Source organism: Mus caroli, chromosome 14 (genome assembly GCF_900094665.2).
Source record: "Mus caroli chromosome 14, CAROLI_EIJ_v1.1, whole genome shotgun sequence".
NCBI lineage: Eukaryota > Metazoa > Chordata > Mammalia > Rodentia > Muridae > Mus > Mus caroli.
Window position 1 is genome coordinate 32812197 of NC_034583.1, and position 24438 is coordinate 32836634.

The window sequence follows — 24438 nt, forward strand, 5'->3', positions numbered from 1 at the left end:
CTAGCAATCCCAGGTCAGTGGGGCAGGAGGCCAATTGATACCAAATACGTGGACCTGACCCAGCCACGGGCTGTGTCAGATTTCTGGAACACTAAGGGGGCGGTTCCGCCACTCTGGGCTCCGTGGGTGCTCTTATCCACGTGTTCCTGGAGGCTGCGTCTGGCTTAGCGCGCCCCCTGCCGGCCGAACTGGACCACGATCCTATCACTGCAAGCCAGGTGCAGCCGGACTGGAACGCAGCAGCATCTTCAGACAGGTTATATTTTGGTTTTATTTTTCATTGGCCGAAGTGGTCCCTGTTGCAAACTGACGCCGTTCCTTGCCGGACAAGTCTGTTGTGCAAGTTTCTGGAAACCACCTGGATGTCCCTAAGCTGGGAAACATTATTCTTGTCACGAAGAACGATGATAACATCAGTTGTTTGGAGGAGGGGAAAACACCCAGGGCAGTAAGAGTGAAAAGGCAAAAAACGAGAGATATGTCCATAGTGTGATTTGTTTTAAAAATGTGTTTGGACCCCTGGGAAGTAGACTTGGGAGAGGGCAGAAATGATGAGAGAAATCATGTTTGATCATTTCTGTGTAAACAAAGAGAAGCATACAGAAAATTACACACCTAATTGGTTTCTTCTTAGAAAATAGGGGGTTGACTGCTATACAGTAAGTTAGTCTTATATAACACATATGATTAAAGTCAAATGTATTTCAAAATTCCTAAAATGTGCTCTACAAACACCACACCTGGAATTCAACCTACATGAGGCACACTACTAGAAAGATCCCTGAAGGCAAAGCCAGGCTTCCCTACCCTGGGGAAGTCAGGAGGGCACCTGGGTTCCTGAGCTGGAGAAAAGCTTTGAGAGTTTCTGAGAGGACGTGTTAAAGAGAAGGCACTGGAAGGAGGTCGTAGGGATATGCCCCTCCATACCCCCTTAGATGTATGTACCTCATACTGGCCTAGAACTAGCTGTGTAGCTGGGGGGGGGGGGTGTCCCTGAACATCTGACCCTTTCCAAGTATTGAATTTACTGGCATGTGCCACCACACTCAGCTTTATGAGACTTGTGTCAGGGCTTAAGCACATCTCCAACTCTGCTTTTAAAACAAGTCAATGCATGCTATTTTCCTGAGCAAAATCCAGTTACTAAAGTCTAAACCCAAGTCCTCACAGGGCTCTCCAAATCCCCAGTGATCTGCACGGATGGTCCCTCCCACCAGTCTCACTGACTGCTGCCTGCTGGCCTCACCCTGGGCCAATCACTACCTGACTACTCAGTGCACACATCAAACACTACATCCCTAGCACCCCAATATTGGCTTATCAGTCTGCCTGGGACCCACTTGGCTACTTAGCGAATCTGAGTCTTGGTTCGTATGAATCCTGTTCTTTCGCCACGCTGGAACTCAAACCCAGGTCTTTACGTGTATGGGCTCTAGTATGGATCTACATTCTCAGACCAGCTCAGTTTGTTCATTACCCCGCACTCACGGCTCTCCCCACTCGCTTCCTCTGCTCTGTGTTTTTCCTTAGCATTGAACTTTGTAAACCACTACTTTACTTATTGATTTGTTGCTGTATTTTTGTCTGTCTCCCTGCTAGATAATAAGCAACCACCAGCAGGTGTTTTCGTCTGCTTCACGGTGTAGAAGGAACACTGCTGAGTAGTCCTGGGTAAGCATCCATAGAAAAGAAGGAAAGGCTGGGGAGGCACTTCTGTTGTCATTTCTTTACGTGCACAAAACCCTGGGCTTGATACTCAGCATCATGTAAAATAGGAATGGTGTGTTGCGCACTTTTAATCTCAGAACGGGAGCAGCGATGGTAGGAAAACCAAGAGTTGAGAGACAGAGTTAGCTTTTGTCAGGTTTGAGAATGGCCTGGAGTACATGAGAACCTGACTCAAAACAAGGAGGCAGGGAGATGAGGAAAGAACTTCCCAGGTTGAATTGACCAGAGTTTGAGCAAATGCTGTGGAGTTCAGTTGCTGGTTACTTGGACCCTGTAGTCAAGGGAAGATGGATGAATGGCCCTGCCAGAAACTACTTGCGTTGGCTTCTCAGTCATCCCTGGACATATGTCCCCAACAAGGCAGTGATGGCTAGAGGACTCCATCATCCTGGCCACAGGCAAGCCCATGTGAACAACCACTGAAAGGCCAGTGGCAGGACAGTCCTGCTTACATACGTCCCACCAGCCCTGGTACAATGGCACTGAGGAAGCTGCTTTCAAGGGCACACTTCAGATCTCAGTTGTATAGTCCCAGAGCTCTGTGAAAGACAACAGCAATTTCTATCCCACCGCCACTAAACATAGTAACAGTAACAAACATAAGAAACCTGACCAGGCAACAGGGCCCATGACTATAATCCTAGCACTCGGGAGGCTGAAGTGGAGGACCAAAAGCTTAGTCCAGCCTAGGTTATATAAAAGACCCTGTCTCCACTGGGGGGAGGCAGGAAAATCTTCAATGTCCCTATACCTGTATATGTGTAATCAATACTTAGAATATCCTCCGAGAAAAGAAAATCCTTCCTACATAGGAACCATGCATAAAACACAAAACACTGGGAACAACTTTAACCTGTGGGGGTGGATAAGCAAAGTAGACATCTTCGACGATAGGCTATCTACCTACATTTAAGGTTGCCTAGGTATGTGCCACATTCATCAGCATTGAACCGGCTTTGCAGATCGGCTCCAAACCCAGTGACGTCACCCACTGGCGATCGGGACCTGTGCATCTATTGCCACGGCAATTGCATGCATTTCCAGAGTCTACTTCCCACCTTTACCTGTGAACAGTTCTGTCACAGCCTAAATAAAAGGTAGACCCTTCCTGACCTTCCGCTCCTCTTTCTTCTCTTTTTCCCTTTGTCTCTGTCTCTCCCTCTTTGCCTCTGCCCCCACAATCAACCTCTGCCACATGAAACTACATTGGCCTGGTATGGTCTGTCGGGTAGCGAGCCGCAATTCCAACACAAGCATGACCCAGTATTGGCCTGGAGAGATGCAACAGTCAGTAAGGTGTTTGCTTTGTAAACATGAGGATCTGAGTTTTTCACTCCAGAATCTACAGTATTTCAAAAAAAAAAAAAAATGGAGATGTGGTGGCATATACACCTGTAATTCCAATTCTGGGAAGACAGAGACAAGCAGACCCTTGAAGGTGACCAGCCAGCCTAGCTTACTCGGTAAGGTCCAGGCCAGTGGAACACTATCTTGAAAACAAGGAGTATATTGGGAGTAGTGAAGATGATGGCTCTGTGTATAAAAGCTTTGTCCTGAGTTCAATTCCCATATGGTGGAAGGAGAGAGCCAACCCCCAAAGTTCACACACAAATTTTGTAGTATGCATGTGCTATACACATACAGAGAGAGAGAGAGAGAGAGAGAGAGAGAGAGAGAGAGAGAGAGAGAGAGAGAGAGAGTTCAATGCTGAAAGCCAACCAGACTTGCATAGCCCAAGGCCTCCCTGGCAGTCCTCTTTCGTAACTTAGTTTCCTCCACTGCATACAGGTAAGCAGTCAAGTCACTCATTAACTGGATGGAGATGGTGAGTATGAGGAAGTCGGGCACACACAGTGACCTTGTGAATTTGGATCTTCTGATGCACTCTGAAGGGCCTGGCTCCTTGATATAAAGAACGTCTTATGTGCTAAATGGGCATGTGACTCTGGTTCGGGTCCATCCACGAACATTAGGAAAAGCTGGCTGGGTTTTGTTTGTTTGGTTTTGGGTGTTGTTTTGTTTGCCAGTTACCATCTGTGGCTGATGGCTTTCAAAATTCCTTGCAGAGCAAGAAACTCTACGTAGTAGGAAAGAGTGGCTTGTTGCAGAGACAACATCATGACCCTCACTGGCTCCCTAATTTACTATCCCCCACTATTCTTCCCTACATAGGAAACCTGTAAACCACTTTTCCTTAAGGAGGAATCAGACCTAGGCAACCAATGTGTTCTGACCCCAGCTGTCTACCACAGCTGGAATTTGGAGACCCCACTATCTTACCATGGGTTCCGTAGAGAAGGTCAGGAAATGGCACAAAGAACCAGGAACGTGGGCCTTTCCTGGTGCCGTTTCTCACAGGAAATCCTCCTAGCCCCTTGAATTCAGTCATCTAACACTTCCTTGCTGGATGTAGGTTCTACTGGAGATAAGCAGTAATTCAGTCCCTTTTCCTTTGCCACACTGGGGGTAGCCAGAAACAGTGGGAAAAAAAATCATTCTAGAGGAGGAAGTGCATTGTCTGCTCATGGGTGATCCTTCATGCCTGCACCAGTTTATGGAATAGGAAGCCCGGGATCCTCGATATAGAAGCCCCTGAAGGTGAATGTCTTGAATGGTGAAAAGTGAGCCTAACTCCTCTCTGGTCCGCACTCTGTTCCTAACCAGCAATAAGGAGACGTAGGAGGTGGAGCACAGAACAGAAGGAGCCTGGGTTGTCTGAGAGGTGGCAGAGCAGAGCACTCACAAGCATACCCTACAGTAAGAAATAAATTATCCTTTTCCAAATCCACTCAGGTTTTGGAGGTGTTTAGTGGTTAATCTTCTCACTCAAATCAAGCATGACAGCTTCCAAACGTCTGTATCAGTCACCTGAAACCTGAGCTCCACCAGAGCATGAGTCCACAAACCTGGTGGACCATCACATCTGTATTTTTTACAAGCTGTAATATTTGTACTTGTACAAGTTGTAGTGCGATGCTGAAGCTACTAATGTGGGGATCGCATTGTGAGCATCATTGTCTTACTCCCAGTGTTGAAATTATAGCATTTCTTCCCCCTTTGCCAAGGACAGGATTCTTACTTTCTGACCTTAATTCACTTTATGTAGTGCCAACATCTCCCTCCAATGCCCGCTGATGCCCTTTGATCTCTGATTGTGTCCTATGAGTGCCACCAGTAGGGAGGGAGAACAGTCCTTGGAGAGGAAATCCTGGCCGTAAATTGGGATGATTTTTACAACACTTCCCGGCTTCATGGCATCCACAAGTTCTGTAATCTGAATCTGCTTCCTCTCATATAAAATGAAGAAAGTCATGTTAGTGCCCTCCTCCATCTGCCCCCTCAAAACTCAGGGACAATCATAAAAGAAGGACAGAAAGACTGTGAGAGCCAGTCACATATGTAGCAGGTGGCCTTGTGGGATATAAATGAGAGGAGAGGCCCTTGGTCCTGTGAAGACTCGATGCCCCAGTGCAGGGAATGCCAAGACAGGGAAGCAAGAGTGGGTGGGTTAGTGAACAGGGGGAGGAGAAATGCAGAAAGGGGATAAAATTTGAAATGTAAATAAAGAAAATATCTAATTTAATTTTAAAAAAGAAAAGAAAGAAAAAAGACTGTGAGAGCCAGAGGTCAGGAAGGAGCAGAGAGAAAAACGGCATCTTTTGGACATGACTGGACCATTGTGAACTCAGCAGTGGTGGCCTGTACAAGACCTCCAGAAAATGAAGCCAATCAACACTGTGGCATAGTGGGAGGAGTTCACAAGCACCACCCCTTACTTAGCACTAGTCACAGCTAATGGCTTCTTCCCTCCAGGGTCAGCTTTCATGGAGGGTTTCCGCTCCTGCTAGATTGATTACACTCCACTGGAGTGACCCCCACACTCGTGAGAACATGAGCAGCACACAGTGGACTCGGTGGGTTAAAGAGAAGTTGGGGATCTGGGAGGAGTGGGCGAGGATATGACCAAAACACATTATATAAAATTATCAAAGAATAAAAACATACTTTAAAATACATGTCTTTGCTAGTTCTAAGAATTACGCTGCAGGGAAGGAAGAGGATTCACCAGCCAGGCTGGGAACCCCTACATCTGAGATTCTTTGACCATTCATTACAGATTCTATACTGTTCTACCAAAGTCCTCAAGTGTTGACAGCTTGAAGAAACCTCAAAATGCAGCTGTGTTCAAAACGAGATTCTACCATGGCTGATGCAAAGAGTCTTCTGCAGAAGCAGCGGAGAAGGGTCAGGGGAGGGATGCTCAAGGGTCAGGGGAGGAATGCTCAAGGGTCAGGGGAGGGATGCTCAAGGGTCAGGGGAGGGATGCTCAAGGGTCAGGGGAGGGATGCTCAAGCGTCCTGAGGGGCAGAGTGAAGCATTAGTATATCTGGGGGTGACTTTCAGACCAGGTGGCTTGACAATGATAGGAGAAGCACTTCCTTTCCAGAGTCCAACAGATGTAAAGGTCACTCCTGGATTTGACCAGATAGGGCTAGGAAGAGATCTGGAATAAACAAAGTTTCTGGTTGTCACCAATGAAAACCTGTGTCTTTCAGGGCATACCCTAACAGCTGAGTCTGAATCTAGACTGCTATCCCCTTGAGGTATTTTATAACTATGCTGCAGAGTTAACGTCGACTTATCCTTGTGGAGAGATGTGCGTAGAGCATACCCAAATGGGATTCTGCAGTCCCTTTTGTATTGAGAATCCATTCTGGCACAGCTTTCCTCCATGTGGACTGACGCTTCCTTGTGATTTCTCCTTTGAATTGGTTGTTAACCTTTCCACCTCCCTCAACCAATGAACTAAAATCCTAAAAAAAAAAAAAAAAAAAAAAAAAAAACATAAATTCATATGTGCTTATTAATATTTATAAGTCCTTAAAAAAAATGTCCTTTACAGAGTGCATAAGGAGGATCATTGCTTCTTGGTTATAAAACCAGGAACTTGGGCTTTTCCTGGTGCTGTTTCCCACAGGAAATCCTCCCAGACTCCCCTCAGTCCATGAAATACAAAAACCATCACCTGTTGATGTCTATGGCCCTAGTCAGGGGTCCACGCTTCCTCACACACCTTCAGGAACCAGGGGCAGGGTGCTAGGTCCCTGCGAGAGGCCACTCCAATACTTTCATATGGCCCACAGCTGTGCTGATTTTATGCCATAAACACACATTTAAAAGGAGATAGTATCACAATGATTCACCCTGCTGAAAGGTAATGACTGTTTAGGCCTACGGGGAAAATGCATAAACTTATTACCCAGGCATCTTTGCAAGGGCAGAAGGCCAGAGTGGCTGGTCAAGGACGATGCGGAGGAGGAGGATGCAGGCCCAGCAATGAGGCTGAGCTGGAGTCACAAGGGAGAAGACTGCACATTCCCACTGCTTCCAGGAAAATAGAATCACAACTGGTATATATGTCCTGACTTTTCCTGACTCCCAAGTTTTCCCCTCCATTTTCATCCCCGATTGATTTTCTTGGTGCCCAGGAAAGCACACAGAAGCCATCCATGCTCTGGTTTCACAGTGAGCCTGGGTATTCATTGAAGGTGGGAAGGACATGCTTGCCCACTGGACGTGAGGAACATGTCACCTCCTGGGAACACCAGCACTTCTCAGGGCATATTTCCCTGCCAGAAAGGGAACAAGTTGCAGGGGGGGGGGGGAGGGGCGGTGACCTCTCAACTATATAACCATGATGACCAGGTTCACCACAACTACACCAACATTCCAGCTCTTTCTTCTACTCTGAGCTCCTCTAGGCTTCTTATTCATCCTAGGCTCCAACCCCCACCCCCACCCTACCCCCACCCCCACCAATAGGGTTTTGAGAATTCAAAAGCAACTTCTTTACTTGTGTAGGCTTCTGACAGGATCCATACTCCAGGAAGGTGAGTGCCCCACCCACCCACCACTTGTATTACCTCAGAACTCTGTGTGACACTCATCATGGGTAGCTCAGCGGGTGGGGCTGTATCTTCAGATAAACACCCCTCTGTTAAATGTCAAACACGTCACCACGAGGAAAAGGGCTAGCATTCCCATTATCAACAAGAAATGTGGCAGCTGGGGGCATTCATCCACACAGCAGCAGTAAGCAATGACCTGGCCTGTCACAGGCAACCCCTACAACCCAGTAACCATGTGCACACCTTCCTGGAGAATTCAATTTAGGGAAAAAAAACAAACAAATACCTAAATCCTCTTAAGTGACTAAGCGACCCGGATAAGAAGCTCTGCAGTTTCTGTTTGTTCCCTTTGTGTGTGACTCAGGTACAACAGGGTCACATCCTTGTGTGTGACTGAGCATGTGGGCATGGCACACCACATACATGAACGTCAGAGGACAACCTCTGGTGTTGGTCCTCCACTTCCACCTTGAGAGAGAGTCTCTTTGTTCTTCTACTGAACAGGCCAGACTAGCTGACTCCCAAGCCTCCTGGGATTTCCCTGTCTATACCTTGCCTGTCTTGGTAGGGACCGCGGGATTGCAGACATTCATGCAAATGCAGGTCCCTTTACCCAAAAAGTCCCTTTACACACAGCACCATCTCCCCAGCTCATACTGCGGCGCCTTCTGTGTTTTGTTTTGAAATCTGTGTGTTTATTTATTAAATAAACACCGTAAGAGCAAAGCCCACAGGAGGATACGGGGAAACTCACACCGCAGCGTTCCCAGCATCCTACAGGGAAGGTCATGTCCTAATGTATGCGTGAAGCAGGAGCAGACATGGAGGCAGGCTGACCCTCCTTGACCTCACTACCGTGATGACCCATCACGGAGGCTAGAGGCAGTCTCAAGTGGAGCTCCCCTCTTCACCCCCACCCCCAATCTCCGATGATGAAGACACTGGCAGACAGCGAACAGGAAACCAGATCCTGCTGACCTCACTGAGTCACTTGGATCACAGCAACCCTGAAACTAGTGCTGCCTCTGGACTTTCCAGTTTCAGGAGCCAAAACCCTCCACTCATTGTTCAGGTTGGGTTAATAGGGTTTTCTATTACCTGGAACTGCAAACATAATCCCCTGGAGAGCAACATCCACTCACTTGTGTGGCTTGACCAAGTGAACGTACCTGATCAATACATTACATAAAAAGAACTACAGAAGGCTGCCCCCCCCCCAAAAAAAAAGACTCCCATTTGGATAAAGATCCAAAGACACTTTCTGGAAGGATCCTTAACTGTAGTTGTCTTTGGGTAACAGAAAACATACTTTTCACTTTGCACCATTTAGATAGCTTCTACTTATGTTAAAAAGGATGAAACTTAAAAGTCTGAGGTGACAAAAAGGATGGTCCAAGGTGATAATTTAGTGTGGTAGTCATTAAGCTATGTTTTTGAAGCCCCTGCTGGGAAATGAGGCACAGAATATAGAAGAAAGCCAAGTGAAGAAATAATTCTCAGAGCTCTGTAGGGAGTAGCTGTGTCCTCTCACTCCGAAACGAGCATCCCCCACAGGCATCCCTTAACAATCTCCTAAAGCTCTCCCAGGACTTTGCCTCTTTTTAAAAAAGATTTATTTATTATGTATATATGGGCAATTTGCTTGCCTCTGTAATTGTACAATTCGTGTGTGCATAGTGTCCACAGTTCCCAAAAGAGGGTGCTGGAGTTACAAGTGGTTGTGAGCTACCCTGTGTGTGCTGGGAGCCAAGCCCCTCCTCTGGAAGAGCAACAAATGCTCTTAATTCCTAAGCCATTTTTCTTGCCCCCGCCCCAGCCCGTTTTATAATACTCATCTGACATTTTCCAGGAGGTCCCTGGAGACACTGAAAGTAACTGCCCAAAGGGTGATCCCTTTTACCTTGCTTTGAGGAGGATGGACACTTTTACACGCTACATGAATAAGCTCAGCTCAAAAGGTTTGCCACCGCCACCCACCCTGGGTACGTTCAACACAAGCACCTCCACTAAGATCATAATGGGGCAGTGGGCTATTCCCAAAGTTCTAGGCTAACAAAGTGGTACCCAAGAGTCTCGAGGACACAGAGAAACGTAATACTGGAACAAAAGTCCAGCCATGGTCACGCACATTCTTTCTTGTCAGAGCCAAGGAAGTTAAACCAATTCTGGCATGTCTGAAGCTATGAGCCAGGAAGCAATCAAGTGCTTCCTCATGCAGACACTGAGGTTTCCTCCCTCTGCAGAGGAGCCTTCTAACAGGAGCAGCCTACATGCTGCCTCAGAGGCCTCCAACGTGTCTCTTAAGAGAAGGAAGTGTCTGATCCTGCACTGTTCAGCATAGAAAACCCATCCAAGAGCTTCCATGTGACTGACAACTCTGGCCTTTCCCAACAACTGTGCTTTGGGGAAACTAGTGCTTCACACAGATCAGAGAGTAGTTTGCTGACTGAACTCAGTACTACCTGAACTTGGATTTTAGAAAAATGAACCCACTGCCCATTGCCAGAGCTGCAAGCCAGGGCAGTACCCCTTCTCATTGTAGGTAACTTTCCCATCAAGTATCCAATCCAGCTAGAGAAGAGGATCTACAATCCACCTTTGCCAAATGGCTGCAGCCCTCCATAGCCCCAGGAGCTTCTTGGAACACCCTCAGGGAATGGGCCTGTACCTGGGCTAGTCACTGGGCAGAAGCTACACTGAGGGGATGCAAGGGTGGCAAGGAGTTATCTTTCTCTGAAATTTATGCTTCGGTCATGAATATGTGAACCAAATGAGTTTATTAACTTATGTATCCTGAGCAATTCTTCCGTTCCTGGAAGATTTTGTGTTTAACGATTTGTCATGTTAGTTAGGTACGAACACTGTGCCTAGCTTCTTGGGGAGCGATATATGTAGTTTTTTTTTTTTTGCCTGGCTCAGGGCTCTACCCTTAGCAGCCTTGCAGACCTGCTGAATAGTGCAGGAGCAACCAAGGCATGAGGACACAGGAGAGTCTGAAGCAGTGTGCCTGCACCTTAGAACCAGGGATGTTGGGGAGCGTAGTTCAACATTAGGTGCCATTGTGGTCAAGAGGTTTTAACAACCGGCCATGTAGAGAATGAAAGGTGGGAGAGAGGAAGACCCAGTGACCCAAGTCAGAAACTGCCTGGGGAAAGGAAGGCAGAGTCCCAAGCAGAGTTAGAGAGAACAAGAGAAGGGCAAGAGCCTTGGAGCTTCGAGTGGGAGAGGAGGATGTGCAGGGATCCCACGCTGGCTCCTCAGCCTAAGAGGACAGAGAGGACGGGTGCTCAGGGTATGCCAGGAAATGTTGCGGACACCGTTCCCCTCATCTTCCACTTCTGTTCATTTAGCCAGAGGAGATCACTGAAGTGGTCTCCTTGTTTTAAAAAATTAGCTGGGAAAGAAACCCAACCCTGAAAGCCATGAGTCCTAAACAGGGATATGTGACACAGGGCAAGACTCCAAATGGGCCAGTTTGCAAGTCTACAGGAACAGTAAGAGCTGCCCAAAGCCATTGGTGTCAACACACCAGCAGGGAATGTCTACTCACCATGGCCTCCAGCAGGGCCAATGACCATCCACCCTGCCTACTATAGATCACCAGCAAGTCCGCAGCTCGTGTAAGCAACAGTGTCCTGTCTGGAACCATGAACTTTTGCCTGAATAGGCAGTACTGCCAAGGCTAGACCGAATTTAACTGAGAATAATCATTCCTTGAGTCCTGGAGAGGAAAGTTACGCAGCTGATGCTTACAGTCAGGAATGGCAAAGCTGTAAGCCACCTAGTTTCAACTGCAGGGAGAATGTGGAGGATACATGGAATCTGTCGGAATGTGCAAATGATGGCTTGCCTCAACCACTGGGTTCCTGTACACCAGTCACACCTGACTCAGTGGCTCAATTTATCACCAAAATGCTTAATGCTTTTTTTTTTTAATAGTGATTGCAAACCAGAAAGGGAAAAAAAAAAAGACCCAAACAACAGCATTAATATAAAGATATATTCCATAAAAGAGTTTGGCAGGTCAAAGAGAAGCTGCACACTTCCTAAAAACACAAGCATTCTTCTTCCTCTAGTCTATAGAGAATTATTTAAAAAATTATAACATCATCATCATGAACACACACCCACCAGTATCACCAGTATACACCACACTAGAATGTACACTTCGGCAAGTAACTGAAGGTAGCACTCAATCCCTGAACGGTAAGGACAGATACAAGTTATAAAGAAGCATTAGAGAGTAGCCCAGCCCAAGGTGGACAGACGCCAGCATGCCTCGGAGTATCCAGTACGTAAGACAGACATCATTTTCAAGAGCAGCCTCAGAACAGTGCTGACAGTGAACACGGCATGTGGGTGGGGGAGTCACCATGGAAGTTAGAGATAAGATGCACTGAGCATTCCACACAGCACCTGCTGTCTGTGCTTGCCAGGGCCTGGCTGCAGGAGCGTTGCCCTCCAGGGACAGCACACTTTGGGCCACTAGCTGTATGTGGTCGTGAGAGGAGCCCAGTTTCCAGCTGGCAATCAGGAGCTGGGGCTCCCTGGAGGGCGGCAGGGAAGGAGAAAGGGTCAATCAGGATTCAAGTTCTGGTGGCCATTTCAGTAGCACCGAGACCAGAAGACAGTGAAGCCAAGCAGGGGCGCATGGAGGGAATGTGAACCAGAGGGAGAAGCTGTCACAGCTGGTTCTTAAGACACTCGGGGAACTGAAAAGGACAGCTTGGTCCCAGACACTGGGTAAGGCTGCTGAGAAAAGAATGCCAGACAGAAGAGGCTATGAAGATACGGTGAAGGAACACTCTTACCCCTATAAATAAACTATTTACACACTATAAGAACAGGAGAGCTGGCCCTCAGTAGGGCTTAATGCTATGGAGAAACGAGGCTGTTCTACCCTGGGAGAGCAGTGTAGGCTTGGAAGGCAGTGGTGATGTGCTCCCCAAGACTGGTTATGGCTGGCTCAGGCATAATTCACTTGGACATGGCTGAGGATTCTGCAAACCCCTGGCATGTTTGCACCACCATGAACCCTGCTGGCACAAGGGTACCACTAGACCACTCATCCCTCCTCATCCTTCTTGATCAGATGGAACCAGAAGCCTTGTCCTCAATGCTGGTCCCATACTGATGCTATACCCACAGAAGATACTAGCTGAGCATCTACCTAAGCCTTACTGAGGAGGTAGAGGCCTGCAGATGCTCTTGGGCTCCATAAGGGCCATCAAGCCTTTCCGGCAGCCATGGGAGCCATCTGTCCTCAGAGTTACTACTCCACATAAAAACACATTCTCTGTCTCTGGGCAAGCCCCTTCAGAGATGCCATGTCAAGTGTGGGCAGATGAGAAGGGGCCTTGGTCTTCAGCACCAGCAAGAAGAAACTGAGAGGTCATATCACGCTGATGCCGAAGACTGGGGTCTGGTTGTGGGTGGCTAATGTCGACTTCTGCTGCTGCTGCTGCTGGACAGTGAAAGGCTTGACCTCTACATGTGGCTCAACTCCATTTGCTGCATCTGCTTCTCAGAAGTGATGGCCTGCCTTCACTGCCTCGATGTCTGAGATCAGGGTCCTCGCCAGGAAGATGCCAAAAATCTGAAACCAAAGCCAAAGATCAGCGGTTCAAAATGAAGGCAGGGAACAGAGGTGAGCAGGTGGACACTACCTCCCCTCTCTTACCAGGTCAAGGGCAAGGTGGGAGCAAAGCTTGAACAAACCACAAAGATGACCCACCCCATGGAAAATGAACACTGGGGTAAGCTGTAGCATCCCTCAAGCATGGAAGAGGTCAGAAAAAGCATCACAGAGTGAAACAGATGCTCGCCCTGACCCCAGGGAGTAAAAATGCCACATACCAGGCGGGACCCACATACTTGAGCTCTAGGTCAAACTGTAAAATAACACCAACTATTCAGAGCCAGTCACCCTGTCGGCCCAATTCCCAAGAGAGTAATTCCCGGCCATGGCCCTGATATCTGCAGACACATCCTGACCTTAGCAGACAGGCATGTCATGAGGGAAGGGTGCGGTTTTCTGTCTACACAGACAACCATAAACATGGTAAGCTTGGGTGTGTGTGCTTGTCTGTCTCCCCACCCCTGAAGCTCTTGGCTTCATAACTGAGCGCAGTCTCACTTCACGCAATTCCTCTTTGCTTTTCCACAAGCTTTTCTCTAGTGTTCTGTTGTCATTCAATACAATGACACAGTGAATAGAGAAATATGGTGTGGCTGTACCCAAGTCCAGCTCTTGAAGGCAGAGCTGCCTAGCGTGTACTCTCCATGAAATCGCAGCCTTCACTGTGCCATAAGATGCGCAAAGGGAGGCAGTGCCTCGTATACATGAGCCCTAAGAAAACTGACAGTTTCCCTGATATAACTGAACTCTTGACTTTTTTCTAGATTTTCCTGTGGGCAGCAGCCACTCCACTCACCCCTGGGCCAGGCAGTGAGCCAAGGGGAGAGTCTGTGGTGAGGAAAGACTCCTGGAAGTCCAGCCAGGGGACAGGGACAAGGAAGTTCTGGGATAACTGCCCCAGTTAATAGTAAGAGACCTCCCACTCTATAGATTCCTGACACCTCCTTAATTCCTGCTACTTCCATCTGCCAAAAGGGAGGGACCTCAAAGTGGGCCAGTTCCAGGTCATGCATCCCAACCCCCTGACTACTACACAGGCAATACCATATAAAGATGTGGGCCCTAAAGAGAAGGACACAGCTGTCCCATTTGTCTGCCCTAAAAAGGTCTCCCTTCAGGTAGCAGACTGTGGGGACATAGGGACTATGACCTATCCTAGGCACAGCCTCTAACAACAAACATGTACAGGTGCCACCACACACTGTGTGTGTGTGCGCGCGCGCGCGCGCGCGCGCGTATGTGGGGATGCCTGTCCCAGTACACATCCCACTCTTACTACCTCATGTGTATGTACATACACACACACACACACACACACACGTTGTGTATATGCACCTGACCTTGGACATCCTATTTCCTAGGTCAGATTCCTTTACAGCATGCCACGTGTTAAGGGCCCAGTGCTTGAATTCTGGGTCATACCTGCAGCAGTGAGATGGCAATGAAGACACCAGCCACAATGTAGATGTTCCTGGGCAGCCAGCCTTCCAGAGCCTGGATGCATCCTTTTGTAAAGATGAACTCATCCCACTTGCTCTTCAGCTGTAGAGAAACAGCACAGTGGCTTCAGCCTGAGCACACACAATCCCTGCCCTGCCCCAAGACAGCCTAGCTCTGTATGGGGCAGCATGTAGATGATGGTCTAAGGGGGCTGGACGAGGACCACAGGAGAAACCCTGCCTGAGAAACACCCCAGTTCATATTCAGTCTGGGCCCCTCCCAGGGCAAGCAGCCATCCTGCCTATCTAACTAAAGGTTCTCAGCACCAAAGATGAATTCACTCTGAATCTCCACATCTGGAAGGAAAAATGTGTCTCTCAAGGTAGGAAAGGGGAGTCCATACTTTCGAAGTCACAGAAGGTGGAAGAAGGAAGGGCAGTGGCTCTTTAGAGTCTGTCTCCTACTGGTAAGCTTGGCTCTGGGAGACAGAGTCAGGCAGCTCCCTCTCTGTCAATCCCCCTAAGAAATCTGTCAGTGTATGGGGACACTGTCCCAGGACCCACCCCACTCTTTCTACCTCATAAGTGCAATCAACCCCAGTTTCTTTCCCATCATCTCCCTCCACATTAACAGAGATGTTAGAGGTATGATGGAATACACTGTGCCATCATGCTCCCACACTGAAATTCCAAACCTCTGAACCTCAGGTTGTGACTGTATTTGAAGGCGGGTCTTTACAGAGCTAGGTTTAAATGAGGCTACCAGGATAAGGTCTGATCAACTGACCTCTGTCCATACAAGAGGAGATTAGGACAGTGGTACACACAGAAGGAGTCATGTGAGGAGGGGAGATGTCCAAGCCAGGAAGACATGCCTGCAACAGATCCTTCCTAAGAAGCCTCAGAAGGACTCAACTCAGGTGACAGCTTGATCTTGAACTACTAAGTTCCAGAATTGTGACAAAATAAGTGTCATGTAAGCCTGCCAGTCTCTACATTTTGTTATGGCTGCCCCAAGTGGTGATGACATTCTTAACAGGACACTAGGTTTCATACAGATGCATCTCTCTGGTCTTTTGAGATGCTACAACAAAGTACCATACTGGCCTAACGTGGCAGGAACTTCTTTCTCACCACTATGGAGGCTTAAGCCTAACACCAAGGCACTGGCAGATTCAGTGTCCGGTGCTACATTCTGGTTAAACAGTGTCTGACTGCTGAATTCTCATATGCTAGAAGTACACGTGTATATGCACGTGCACACATGCACAGTAGGCCACCCAGACTCAGCTCACTTCTGGCTTAGATGGCACCTTCTAATCACACCTTCCTGTTTCTTCCCTCCAATCTGCACTTGTTCTAAAGCAAGAGATTAGACTATAATACTAAAGCGTAAGAAACGGTTCCTCAGATCCTTTAAGAGTGTGTGTTGGTATTCTTACCTGAATCCGGACATCATAGCCACACTGTGTGTTCACGACTTTTTGCTGTAGGAAAAGCAGAAAACTTAGTCACTCCAAAGACCTGTCAAAAACCCGGTGGTAGGAGGCACTAGAACAATCACAACTGAGCACCAAGAAACATGTGCAAAAATTACACAGAAATTACATCACAGCTCACACCCTGAGGTCAACTGCCTGATCCCCTTCTAGGCTAGCACAGGGGTCAGTGAGCCACATCTGTGTTGTTTCAGCAGTAAATTTTGTAGATGCAAGCTGTAGACCCAGGACTTATTGTACCTCATCAGCAAGAACACAGACTTGGACAGCACATAAGCTAGACTTGGACAACCATGAACTATCAAGCTTGGCTATAGTGCCGGAAAACGAAGGGTACTGGAATCTGAATTTCATACCAAATTCTCAGACATCACAAAATATTATCCTTCTTTTTCCCTTCAGCCATGTTTGAGTTTAGATGCAGAAAATCCCCAAAGTCTTAGTCCCAAATGCTGCTGTTGGGAGGCAGTAGAACCTTTGGGAAATAGAGTCTAGGTGGAAGGAAACAGTGGTCTTCTGTTTTGCTCTTTAGCCACAGAGCTGGCAGCCCATGTGCTCCTTGCTGTCTCCAACAGGTACCACAGCTCTGAAAGCATCCAGCACTGAGAGCCAGCTGACTCTTTTTAAATTCTAGGGATTAGTGTTAGGACTCCTTGCATAGTAAGCATGCATTCTTCCCCTGAGCCCACAAGCCTCTCCTCAGAGGGTTTGTTATAGTGATGCAAAACTGGACTACAATAACCACCAAAAAGTAATGGAAAGTATTTTGCCTCATTGGGCCTTGGGCCACAGTTTGTCAACCTTTCTGCTAGTAGATGACATCGCACTCAATACACTGGCTACACTGGTGTTTTTCAAACATTCCTGGACACCTCAGACACCACTGCACAACCTCAGCAAATAGGCCTCTCCCAGACCAAGGATCCTGCCCAGGTCCTAACAGTGAAGGCTTGCTTCTGGGGGGCTGTGACTAGGCACCACAGGGCTGTGCAGAGGCCTGCGCAGGGCAGATCTCTGCTCGGGTGAAACACAGTGTTTCTTCCCAGGTTACCCAAAGGGCTCAACTTCCAGAAGCTCAAGGATTTAGGCCTAAGGTTAGGACTGAAAGCAAGTGAAGAAAAGGCTAGAAAAGGATTAACCATGGAGCTGTTGCCTCCCAGCCCCAGCCCCACCACGTGTGATGTGCAACCTCACAATTCCTGAGAGCCTCTGAGCAATGAGGACACTGTGCGGAGAAGTTACGAAAGCAGGCAGGACTGAGCACACCGCCCTCGCGGTAAGGCAGAGCCACCTGAGGAAAGGTGATCTTTCCTTTTAGCTAGCGCAGAGCCTCGGTGCACCACAGAGAAGGGTTCCAGAATGTATGCACAGGATTTCAGAGTTGCAAGGACCCAGGGCGGTAGGAGGAAGCCAAAGGGCATGTACCATACAGCATCAGTGTGCTGAAAAGTAGCAGCCTGGAAGGCATTGGAAGTGGCAGGAGCTGCGGGGCTGCAGAAGCGGCATATACTCACTGCAGGATCTGGCACGCAGCAGGAGAAGGGTACCCCACATTTCTCTCGGCTGTAGCTGGCACCACTGCAGTTGAAGTAGACATTGAGGTCCCAGTCTTCAGGGCCGTAAGCCCCGCAGCACTGATTCTGAAATTATAAGTATTGCCAAAAATCACATATTGCCAGGATCTCTGACTCGACACAGGTGTTCTTATGTTCCCATTTACAGACAGTAAGGCTCAGATACTGAATGACACCCACAAATGGTAATGCTTTAAGAGGGAAACTGCAGCCATGCTGACTCCCATGGGGACCAAGTCTAGCTAGTCTAGCTAGCATGCTAACTCCCAGGCACTCCTTGGCAGAGCCCATGCAAGCTACACCCCTTCTCCATTAACACCCATTGATATGCCCCTCTCCTACCCCAGAGAACATGGCCGAAGTGAGGAACAGGCCTTTCTCCACAATAAAAGGCCATGCTGGCCCTAGTTACCTTCTTGGCCATTTTATATAAAGCAGCTGCTGATCATTTACAACAGGGATGAATTACAACTAAAGTGAAAGCAGCAGCACGCATTAACCACTCATTAACCATCTGCCTTGACCAGAGTCCCACCCTCCACTCCTCATTACCTAGGGCAGCTGACAAAAGCCCTCATCGGCCTACAAGTGTGCGGCACCCAGCACACTAAGAACGTCATCAATGTGACAGAATCACTCACCAGAGATCTATGATCTCTGCCGCCAAAACAAAGGCCAGCAGGAATCTCTGCCTCCCTCACACCCAACTTTCCAGTGGAAATCCAATCTTCGCCATTCCTACTCCTCCACTATGCAGGATGCTTTAATGACTTAATGACCACCTAATGTTTTATCACAAGCCCTAGAACTAAGTGGGTGCCTCTTACATTTTAGAAGATAGGAAGCTAGGCACGGTAGAGCACATTCCTCCAATTCCAACAGTCATGAGGTTGAGGCCTACAAGCTTGAGGGCAGCCTAAGCTACATAACAAGATCCTGTCTCACCTGTCTCAAAACAGACTGGGACAGACCGGTGGCAGGGATGACTTCTCTTAGGAAAGAGCAGGGGAAAGTTCGAGAAACTAGCAGACCCAAGGTCATTTGAACACAAAAGAAAAGAAAAAACTGAACAGACAAGGCGTAGCGAGGTCACTAGGATTCGGGATTCTCCCAAGTCAATAACAACACACAGGAGTCTCTCTGCTTATGTAAACAGATTTTCCTGGACCCCCATGCTACATGCAACAGGGTAAACAAGTTTTGGTTAATAATAGTGGGTCAGTTATTTTTAGTGCTTGCTGGTTTATTTTCTCTTTGGAACCAAGTGTTCCTTGGAAAAGGCATTTCAGAGGCCGGGCTTCTGGGAGAGGCAGATCAAAAAGGCCACGGTACCAGGGAGTAGTTTGCCCCAGGGGCTGGAGCAACCAGAGATTCAAGTTTCCAGGTGCAGCTGCAAGCAAGGGGAAGGGGCAGGAAGACTGAGGGACACCGCCCAAGCCTGCTTAGTCAGCTCCCTGGGGAAAGTTCCAGAGAGGTCACATCCCTCCATGGAGAAGGCTTCCCCAAGGCAGTTTGTTCTTCTCAAACAGGAAGGAGAAAAGGTCCCAGAGAGGAAGAATACAGGAATAGCTCTACAGTGAGTCACAGTCCTAGGGGGAGGAGCTCTGTCCTCTGTATCCCCTCTATATCCACAGGGCCAAGATCCTGGGGACGCCTCCGGCTAGCAACATGGCTACCATGAAAGGCTAGGGAAGACAGGACCCAAAAGGAAGGAATGGGAGATAGAGTTGTCTGGCTAGTCCAAAACGCTGGCTGAGAGGGAGCCCGAACTGCCATGCCAGCAGCTGAGCACAACGAGGCTGACCAGAGGCTGGGGCATGCTCCATACCTCCCTGCCATGCTGTGGCAGAAAAGCCATCTCAGCTGCAGGGCATCCCAGACTAAGCAGAGGTGGGAAGGGCGTGCTCTAGCAGGAGGCCTGTTGGGTGGGGGCAGAGCTTACGGCTTTCTGAAGGGAGTCAATGAGGTTCTGCAGGTCGATGTCATCCCGATAGGACCTGATGTTGCTCTCGAAGAATTCCCGGAACCGGTCTCTCACCCAGTCTTGGAATAAAAAGGCCAACACGGCCACTGCCAGTTCCAGGAAGAAGATGAGCACAATGGCCCCACAGAACTGTGAGGGCAAAGGAGAAAGGTAGTCATCATCCCCAGCCTGGCAGACGCTCAGACGCAGAGGACCACCTACTGCAGCGCGCCACCTCCTCAGTGCATGGGACTCACCACTACCCGTGCACATTGGCACAGCAGGTAGCTGAGAGAAGTGAGGAAGGAGGACAAAGCTCTGAACCATCACTGCCTAGGAGGTGGCCCTCCCCCACCTCCACCTGATGAGAAAAAAGTCAGTTGTTTTCCGTGTAGAGCCCTACCCCGGCACTGTCTGCCCCACCCTCCACTCAACCATCCTAGACATCGAGTCTTTCACTCCCACTTTACGGATGTGAAAACTAAGACTTGGACATAGAGCTTGTCTGAAACAACTTACACAGGACACCTAAGTTCCCTGCAGAGTTCATTACCACTCTGGAGGGACTAGTGCTATCAGTACCCACTCTGCTTGGGCAAGCAGGATTGTCAGCTACATACAGACCTCTCTAGAAATATGGCTGCCAGCTACAGGCCATGGTGACATGCTATTGGGAGCCTTGAAGCTTTGACACAGCTTGGAAATGTGAAGGAAGCTTTCCAAGAAAAGCAGATAAGAGTCCCAAGCATACGCAAGTGCGCACACAGCCTGCTCATGTGGAAAGGAGATACAAAACACAGTATTATTAAGGAGGAGGAGATCTAGGGAGAAGTGGGTGCTTTGCTCTCCAAATGAAGAAAGACTGACCTAATAAGCTCAACAAATAATAGACCATAAAGAAAACAAAAGTGTTTTCCTCACCAGGTGCTATTTAATTTTAACTGAATACATTTAAATATGAAGTTGTATCTAAATATAAAACTAAACTCTTAGTAATTTGTGATTCTGCCAGAAAATTAAGAACTACACTGCGCATCCAACAGATTCACACCCAGGAGGAGGGAAAAGATTTCTTAAAGCCATTGGCAACGTTGTTTGATCTTAGCCAGGAAGGACAAAGGTGAACAGCAGATAAACAATTCCTTTAGAACTTCTCAGGAGAGCCATAAAGCCAAGGAGGTGAGCAGAACCCCCACCCCCAACCCCCGCAATTAGCTGGCAACTCCAGGAGACCCCACTTCCCTATGGTGAGGAACCATCAGCTGGGCTTTTCTCCTTAAAATCTTCCTTCTTAGCGAGGCAGCAAGTTCAAAGAACTGTTCCCGCCTCTTGTGGCCAGAAAACAGATGTGAGCCGGTATTGGTATCTCTAGCATACATAGACTACGTCCCACTGCAGCATTACTTACAAACTTGAGCAGGCAGATGTTCTCTCGGAGGGCCCCGACACAGCCTGCGAATCCCAGTGTGAACATCACCACGCCCACCATCAAGACCAGCACGACGGGGTCTATTCCGTGCAACCGGGTCACCTTGGTGAGGTCGGACAGCACACCCTGAGAGAAGCAGAGGATAAAAGGTAGCAGTGTCCTTAGAATGGAGTCAAGGCCCTAGGGGCAAGTTATGTCAGCCAGCTGCTGAAGCCAGGGGTCTGCTTCACACAGCTCAGCTCTGTCATCAAGAGCCAGGCCAGAGTGTGTTCCTGCCCACTCCCTGGAGCCCCTGAGTATACAGTCCTTGTCCACTACAGCTCTTAGACAGTCTACATGAAGTTCCTGGTCCATACCGAGGCTGGGGGCTCCTGTGAGCACAGACCCAGCTTCCTCAGTGGCCTGCGAGGTGCCTTGGCCAGGCCTCGGAGAAGGGGAGTCCTAGGCTACGGTCCAACTGGCTATAAGCAGCTTCACAATGGACATTTTTGAGGAAACCGACCCAGCAAGGGCACATGAAGAGAGAGTGTTGCCCATAAACGTGTCTATGATCCTGTTAGCACCACCCAAAGAGAATCATTGGCTGTACGTGTAATAAAAACACTTGGAAAGAGGCTAGGGACAACAAGAATTGGTTTATCATTTTTATTTAAACACATATAGTCAGGGGCTGGTGAGATGGCTCTCAACAGGTGAAGGCACTTGCTGCCTTGCCTGGCAACCCGAGTTCAATCCCCAGGACCCACATGGTGGAAGGAAAACACCAAACCTAGGTAGGTTGTTTTTTACTTCTACTAAGCATATACATACCCCACCCACCCCACCCCCACCCAAAAAAAATCAGTAAAATTTTTAAAATACATATAGTTATAAGTGACCAGTGGCAGCTACAAAGGACAGATAGATTCTGTGGTACTCAAAGAGAAAAGAGCTGTCAGGCTAGGCAGCTGTGTAAACCAGCTCTAGGATTCAGGGCTCATCCAGGTCAAGTCTGCTGCAGTGCCAAATACAGCCACATGGTGGCGCTGTTATGCATGGTTGCTGTTTGCAGGTCACTGGGACATTGTACTCCAGCTTTCACATCAGTGGTGAACAGGTCTCTAAGAAAGGTGCACTGGCTCAAGAGCAGACCTTACTCTGTTCCTAAGACCATCACATAAAAACTCATAGACCAAACTGTGCTGCTTCCTTTTTCCTGGAAGCAGTGACAGGTTCCACTATAGGCACAGAGGGTGCTTCAGCTTCCGGGTTCTCCTTGGTCCTCCTTCCAGATCTCAGCACCTAAGCTACTAGCATTAACCTACCATGGGTAAGGTCAGCACTATGACTGCACCTTGCCCCTGGAGCTCTGACCCCTTAGAATACCAACTGCCCCTTTGTCTGTCTGCATAATAAGAGGCTGGGGTCCCCTCTGTCACGCAGGGGCAAGCAGCACATGGGGCACAAAACACAAAACCGAGTTCTACCCCCTTCTGTGCAGGCCAGCACAAGCACTTTGGGAGTAAACAAGACTGCTCACTCGCTCCCAGAGGCATATGACGGGTTTTAGGGGACAGCCCCAGGCTGGCCTTCGGGTTACTCGGGGCTTCTGGGAACAGGATGGGAGCAGATCCATACTCACAGAGCTCATAACCGCCCACCCAACTCTCCTAGCGCTGGCCTAGTGACCTCCAGCAACACACACAACCTCGGAGGCACATTCTTTCTGATGGCTAATGCTACAAACCCTCTCTGCAGCTAGTGACTACTCAACAGGCTAGAAGAGGGGACAATTCAAGTCCAATGGCTCTGGGCCTGGTCAAGGTTCCACCTACCTTTTCGCTCCATGCCCACAGCCCGACTCCAAGGAAGACAACTCCAGCCAGCTGGGGAGGGCGGGGGGAGGAGGAGAAGAGAAAGGTAAGGTCAGAAACCAGCACTAGAACAAAGTCTACATTCCAGTTGGGTGCTCCTGTGTTCTGTCCAAGGTGGCATTTGAATACTGCACATGACAGAAGCTCTCTACACCAAGGGACATGGAGACTGCAGATAACCAGCACCGACCTCCCTGTTACAGCTGACAGCTGATTTCTACTCCAGACACTGAACCACAGAGCGCTGAGGTAGCTGAGGTAAAGATCTCTAGGTCAGTCCTTGAGAGACTGCCACAGGAGACTGACTGTCTTATGCTGACAGAGAGACTGTTTCCTTCTTTCCTTCCTATCCCACAATCACCCTCAACCCACTTCAGTGTCAAGACACCACACCCCTGATGGCTGCCAGAGTTTATCAGCGGCTTCTGGCCCAGCTGAGCATCTTTATGGGTCAGACCAGCTGCAGGGCAAGGCTACGGGGAGAGCACGTGACCACCATCCTCCCATCTCAGCCCCAGGACTCAGACTCCACACACAGACAAGTAGCCACTCGGGTCATTCACTAGCCAGAGTGCAGCCTCCTCATCCCACCTACACATAGCATGAGGCTCACATGTGCTCAGGAGATACTGGGGTCTTAGCTGGTGAATTAAGCATAAGAGGGGCACTACATCACCCAACCTCCCTCCTACGGGCACTCACTACAGCCAAGAGAGCTGGACCCATCCATAGCACCACACAGTCCTAAGACAAAATAGTTGTTTTGCATATAAACCCCATGCTGTACAAATGGAACAAGCTCTGTTTTTGTGGTTGTTGTTGTTGTTGTTGTTGCTGTTCTTTATTTGAGCATCCTGAGCCTTGTGGACAAGTTCCCTGAGCCGCCCCACACCACACGGGTTTCTCAGTAGGGAAGGTCTTTGTTCTCCCCAGATGTCATACGTGATTACTTCCTCTCCTTCCCTTCAGTTTCACAATGGATGGCAAGAAAACCAACAGGCCACCCTACTACTCCCTAAGGTCCCAGTCGGAGGCCTTTTTCTCATCTGACTTCCTTAAAAGTGAGGTAGCTCTTGGTCATTCCTCTTCCTTCAGTCAGATTCAGAGACAGCAAGCACACACAGCTCGGGCGGGGCTGTCTTCCTCCCTTGCCTGCTTCCGGTCCTTCCCTTACAGACCCCACTAAATGATGGCAAACCTAACAGTGCAAGAACCCTTTGAGCAGTCAGGGGACTCAGGAATCCCACACCTTTAACTATTATCCATACCCATGATTAGCAGCCTTGCAGCTCTCCCCTGTCTCATGCCTACCATCTCCCTGCAGTCTCCAGGGATTCAGTCTATTTCTCCCCAGCTTCTTTTCCTTCATGAAACATCACCACCATCTGTCCACTAGCCATTTAGTG

At 48.7% G+C, this 24438-nt stretch overlaps 1 protein-coding gene across 4 annotated transcripts in view; it reads right to left on the minus strand.

The window, feature by feature from the left end:
- Positions 1–11533: 11533 nt before the first annotated feature.
- Tspan14 (tetraspanin 14) overlaps positions 11534–24438 on the minus strand; it is a 59153-nt gene continuing 46248 nt past the window's right edge. For all 4 annotated transcript variants that reach the window (XM_021181719.2, XM_029469009.1, XM_021181720.2 and 1 more), the window contains exons 3-9: positions 22994–23044; positions 21159–21305; positions 19730–19900; positions 17728–17853; positions 16157–16201; positions 14698–14817; positions 11534–13233 (exon numbers count right to left, since the gene is read on the minus strand). In XM_021181719.2, coding sequence (XP_021037378.1) covers positions 13162–13233; positions 14698–14817; positions 16157–16201; positions 17728–17853; positions 19730–19900; positions 21159–21305; positions 22994–23044 — 732 coding nt within the window. In that variant the 3' untranslated portion in view covers positions 11534–13161. The remainder of the gene's footprint in view (positions 13234–14697; positions 14818–16156; positions 16202–17727; positions 17854–19729; positions 19901–21158; positions 21306–22993; positions 23045–24438) is intronic.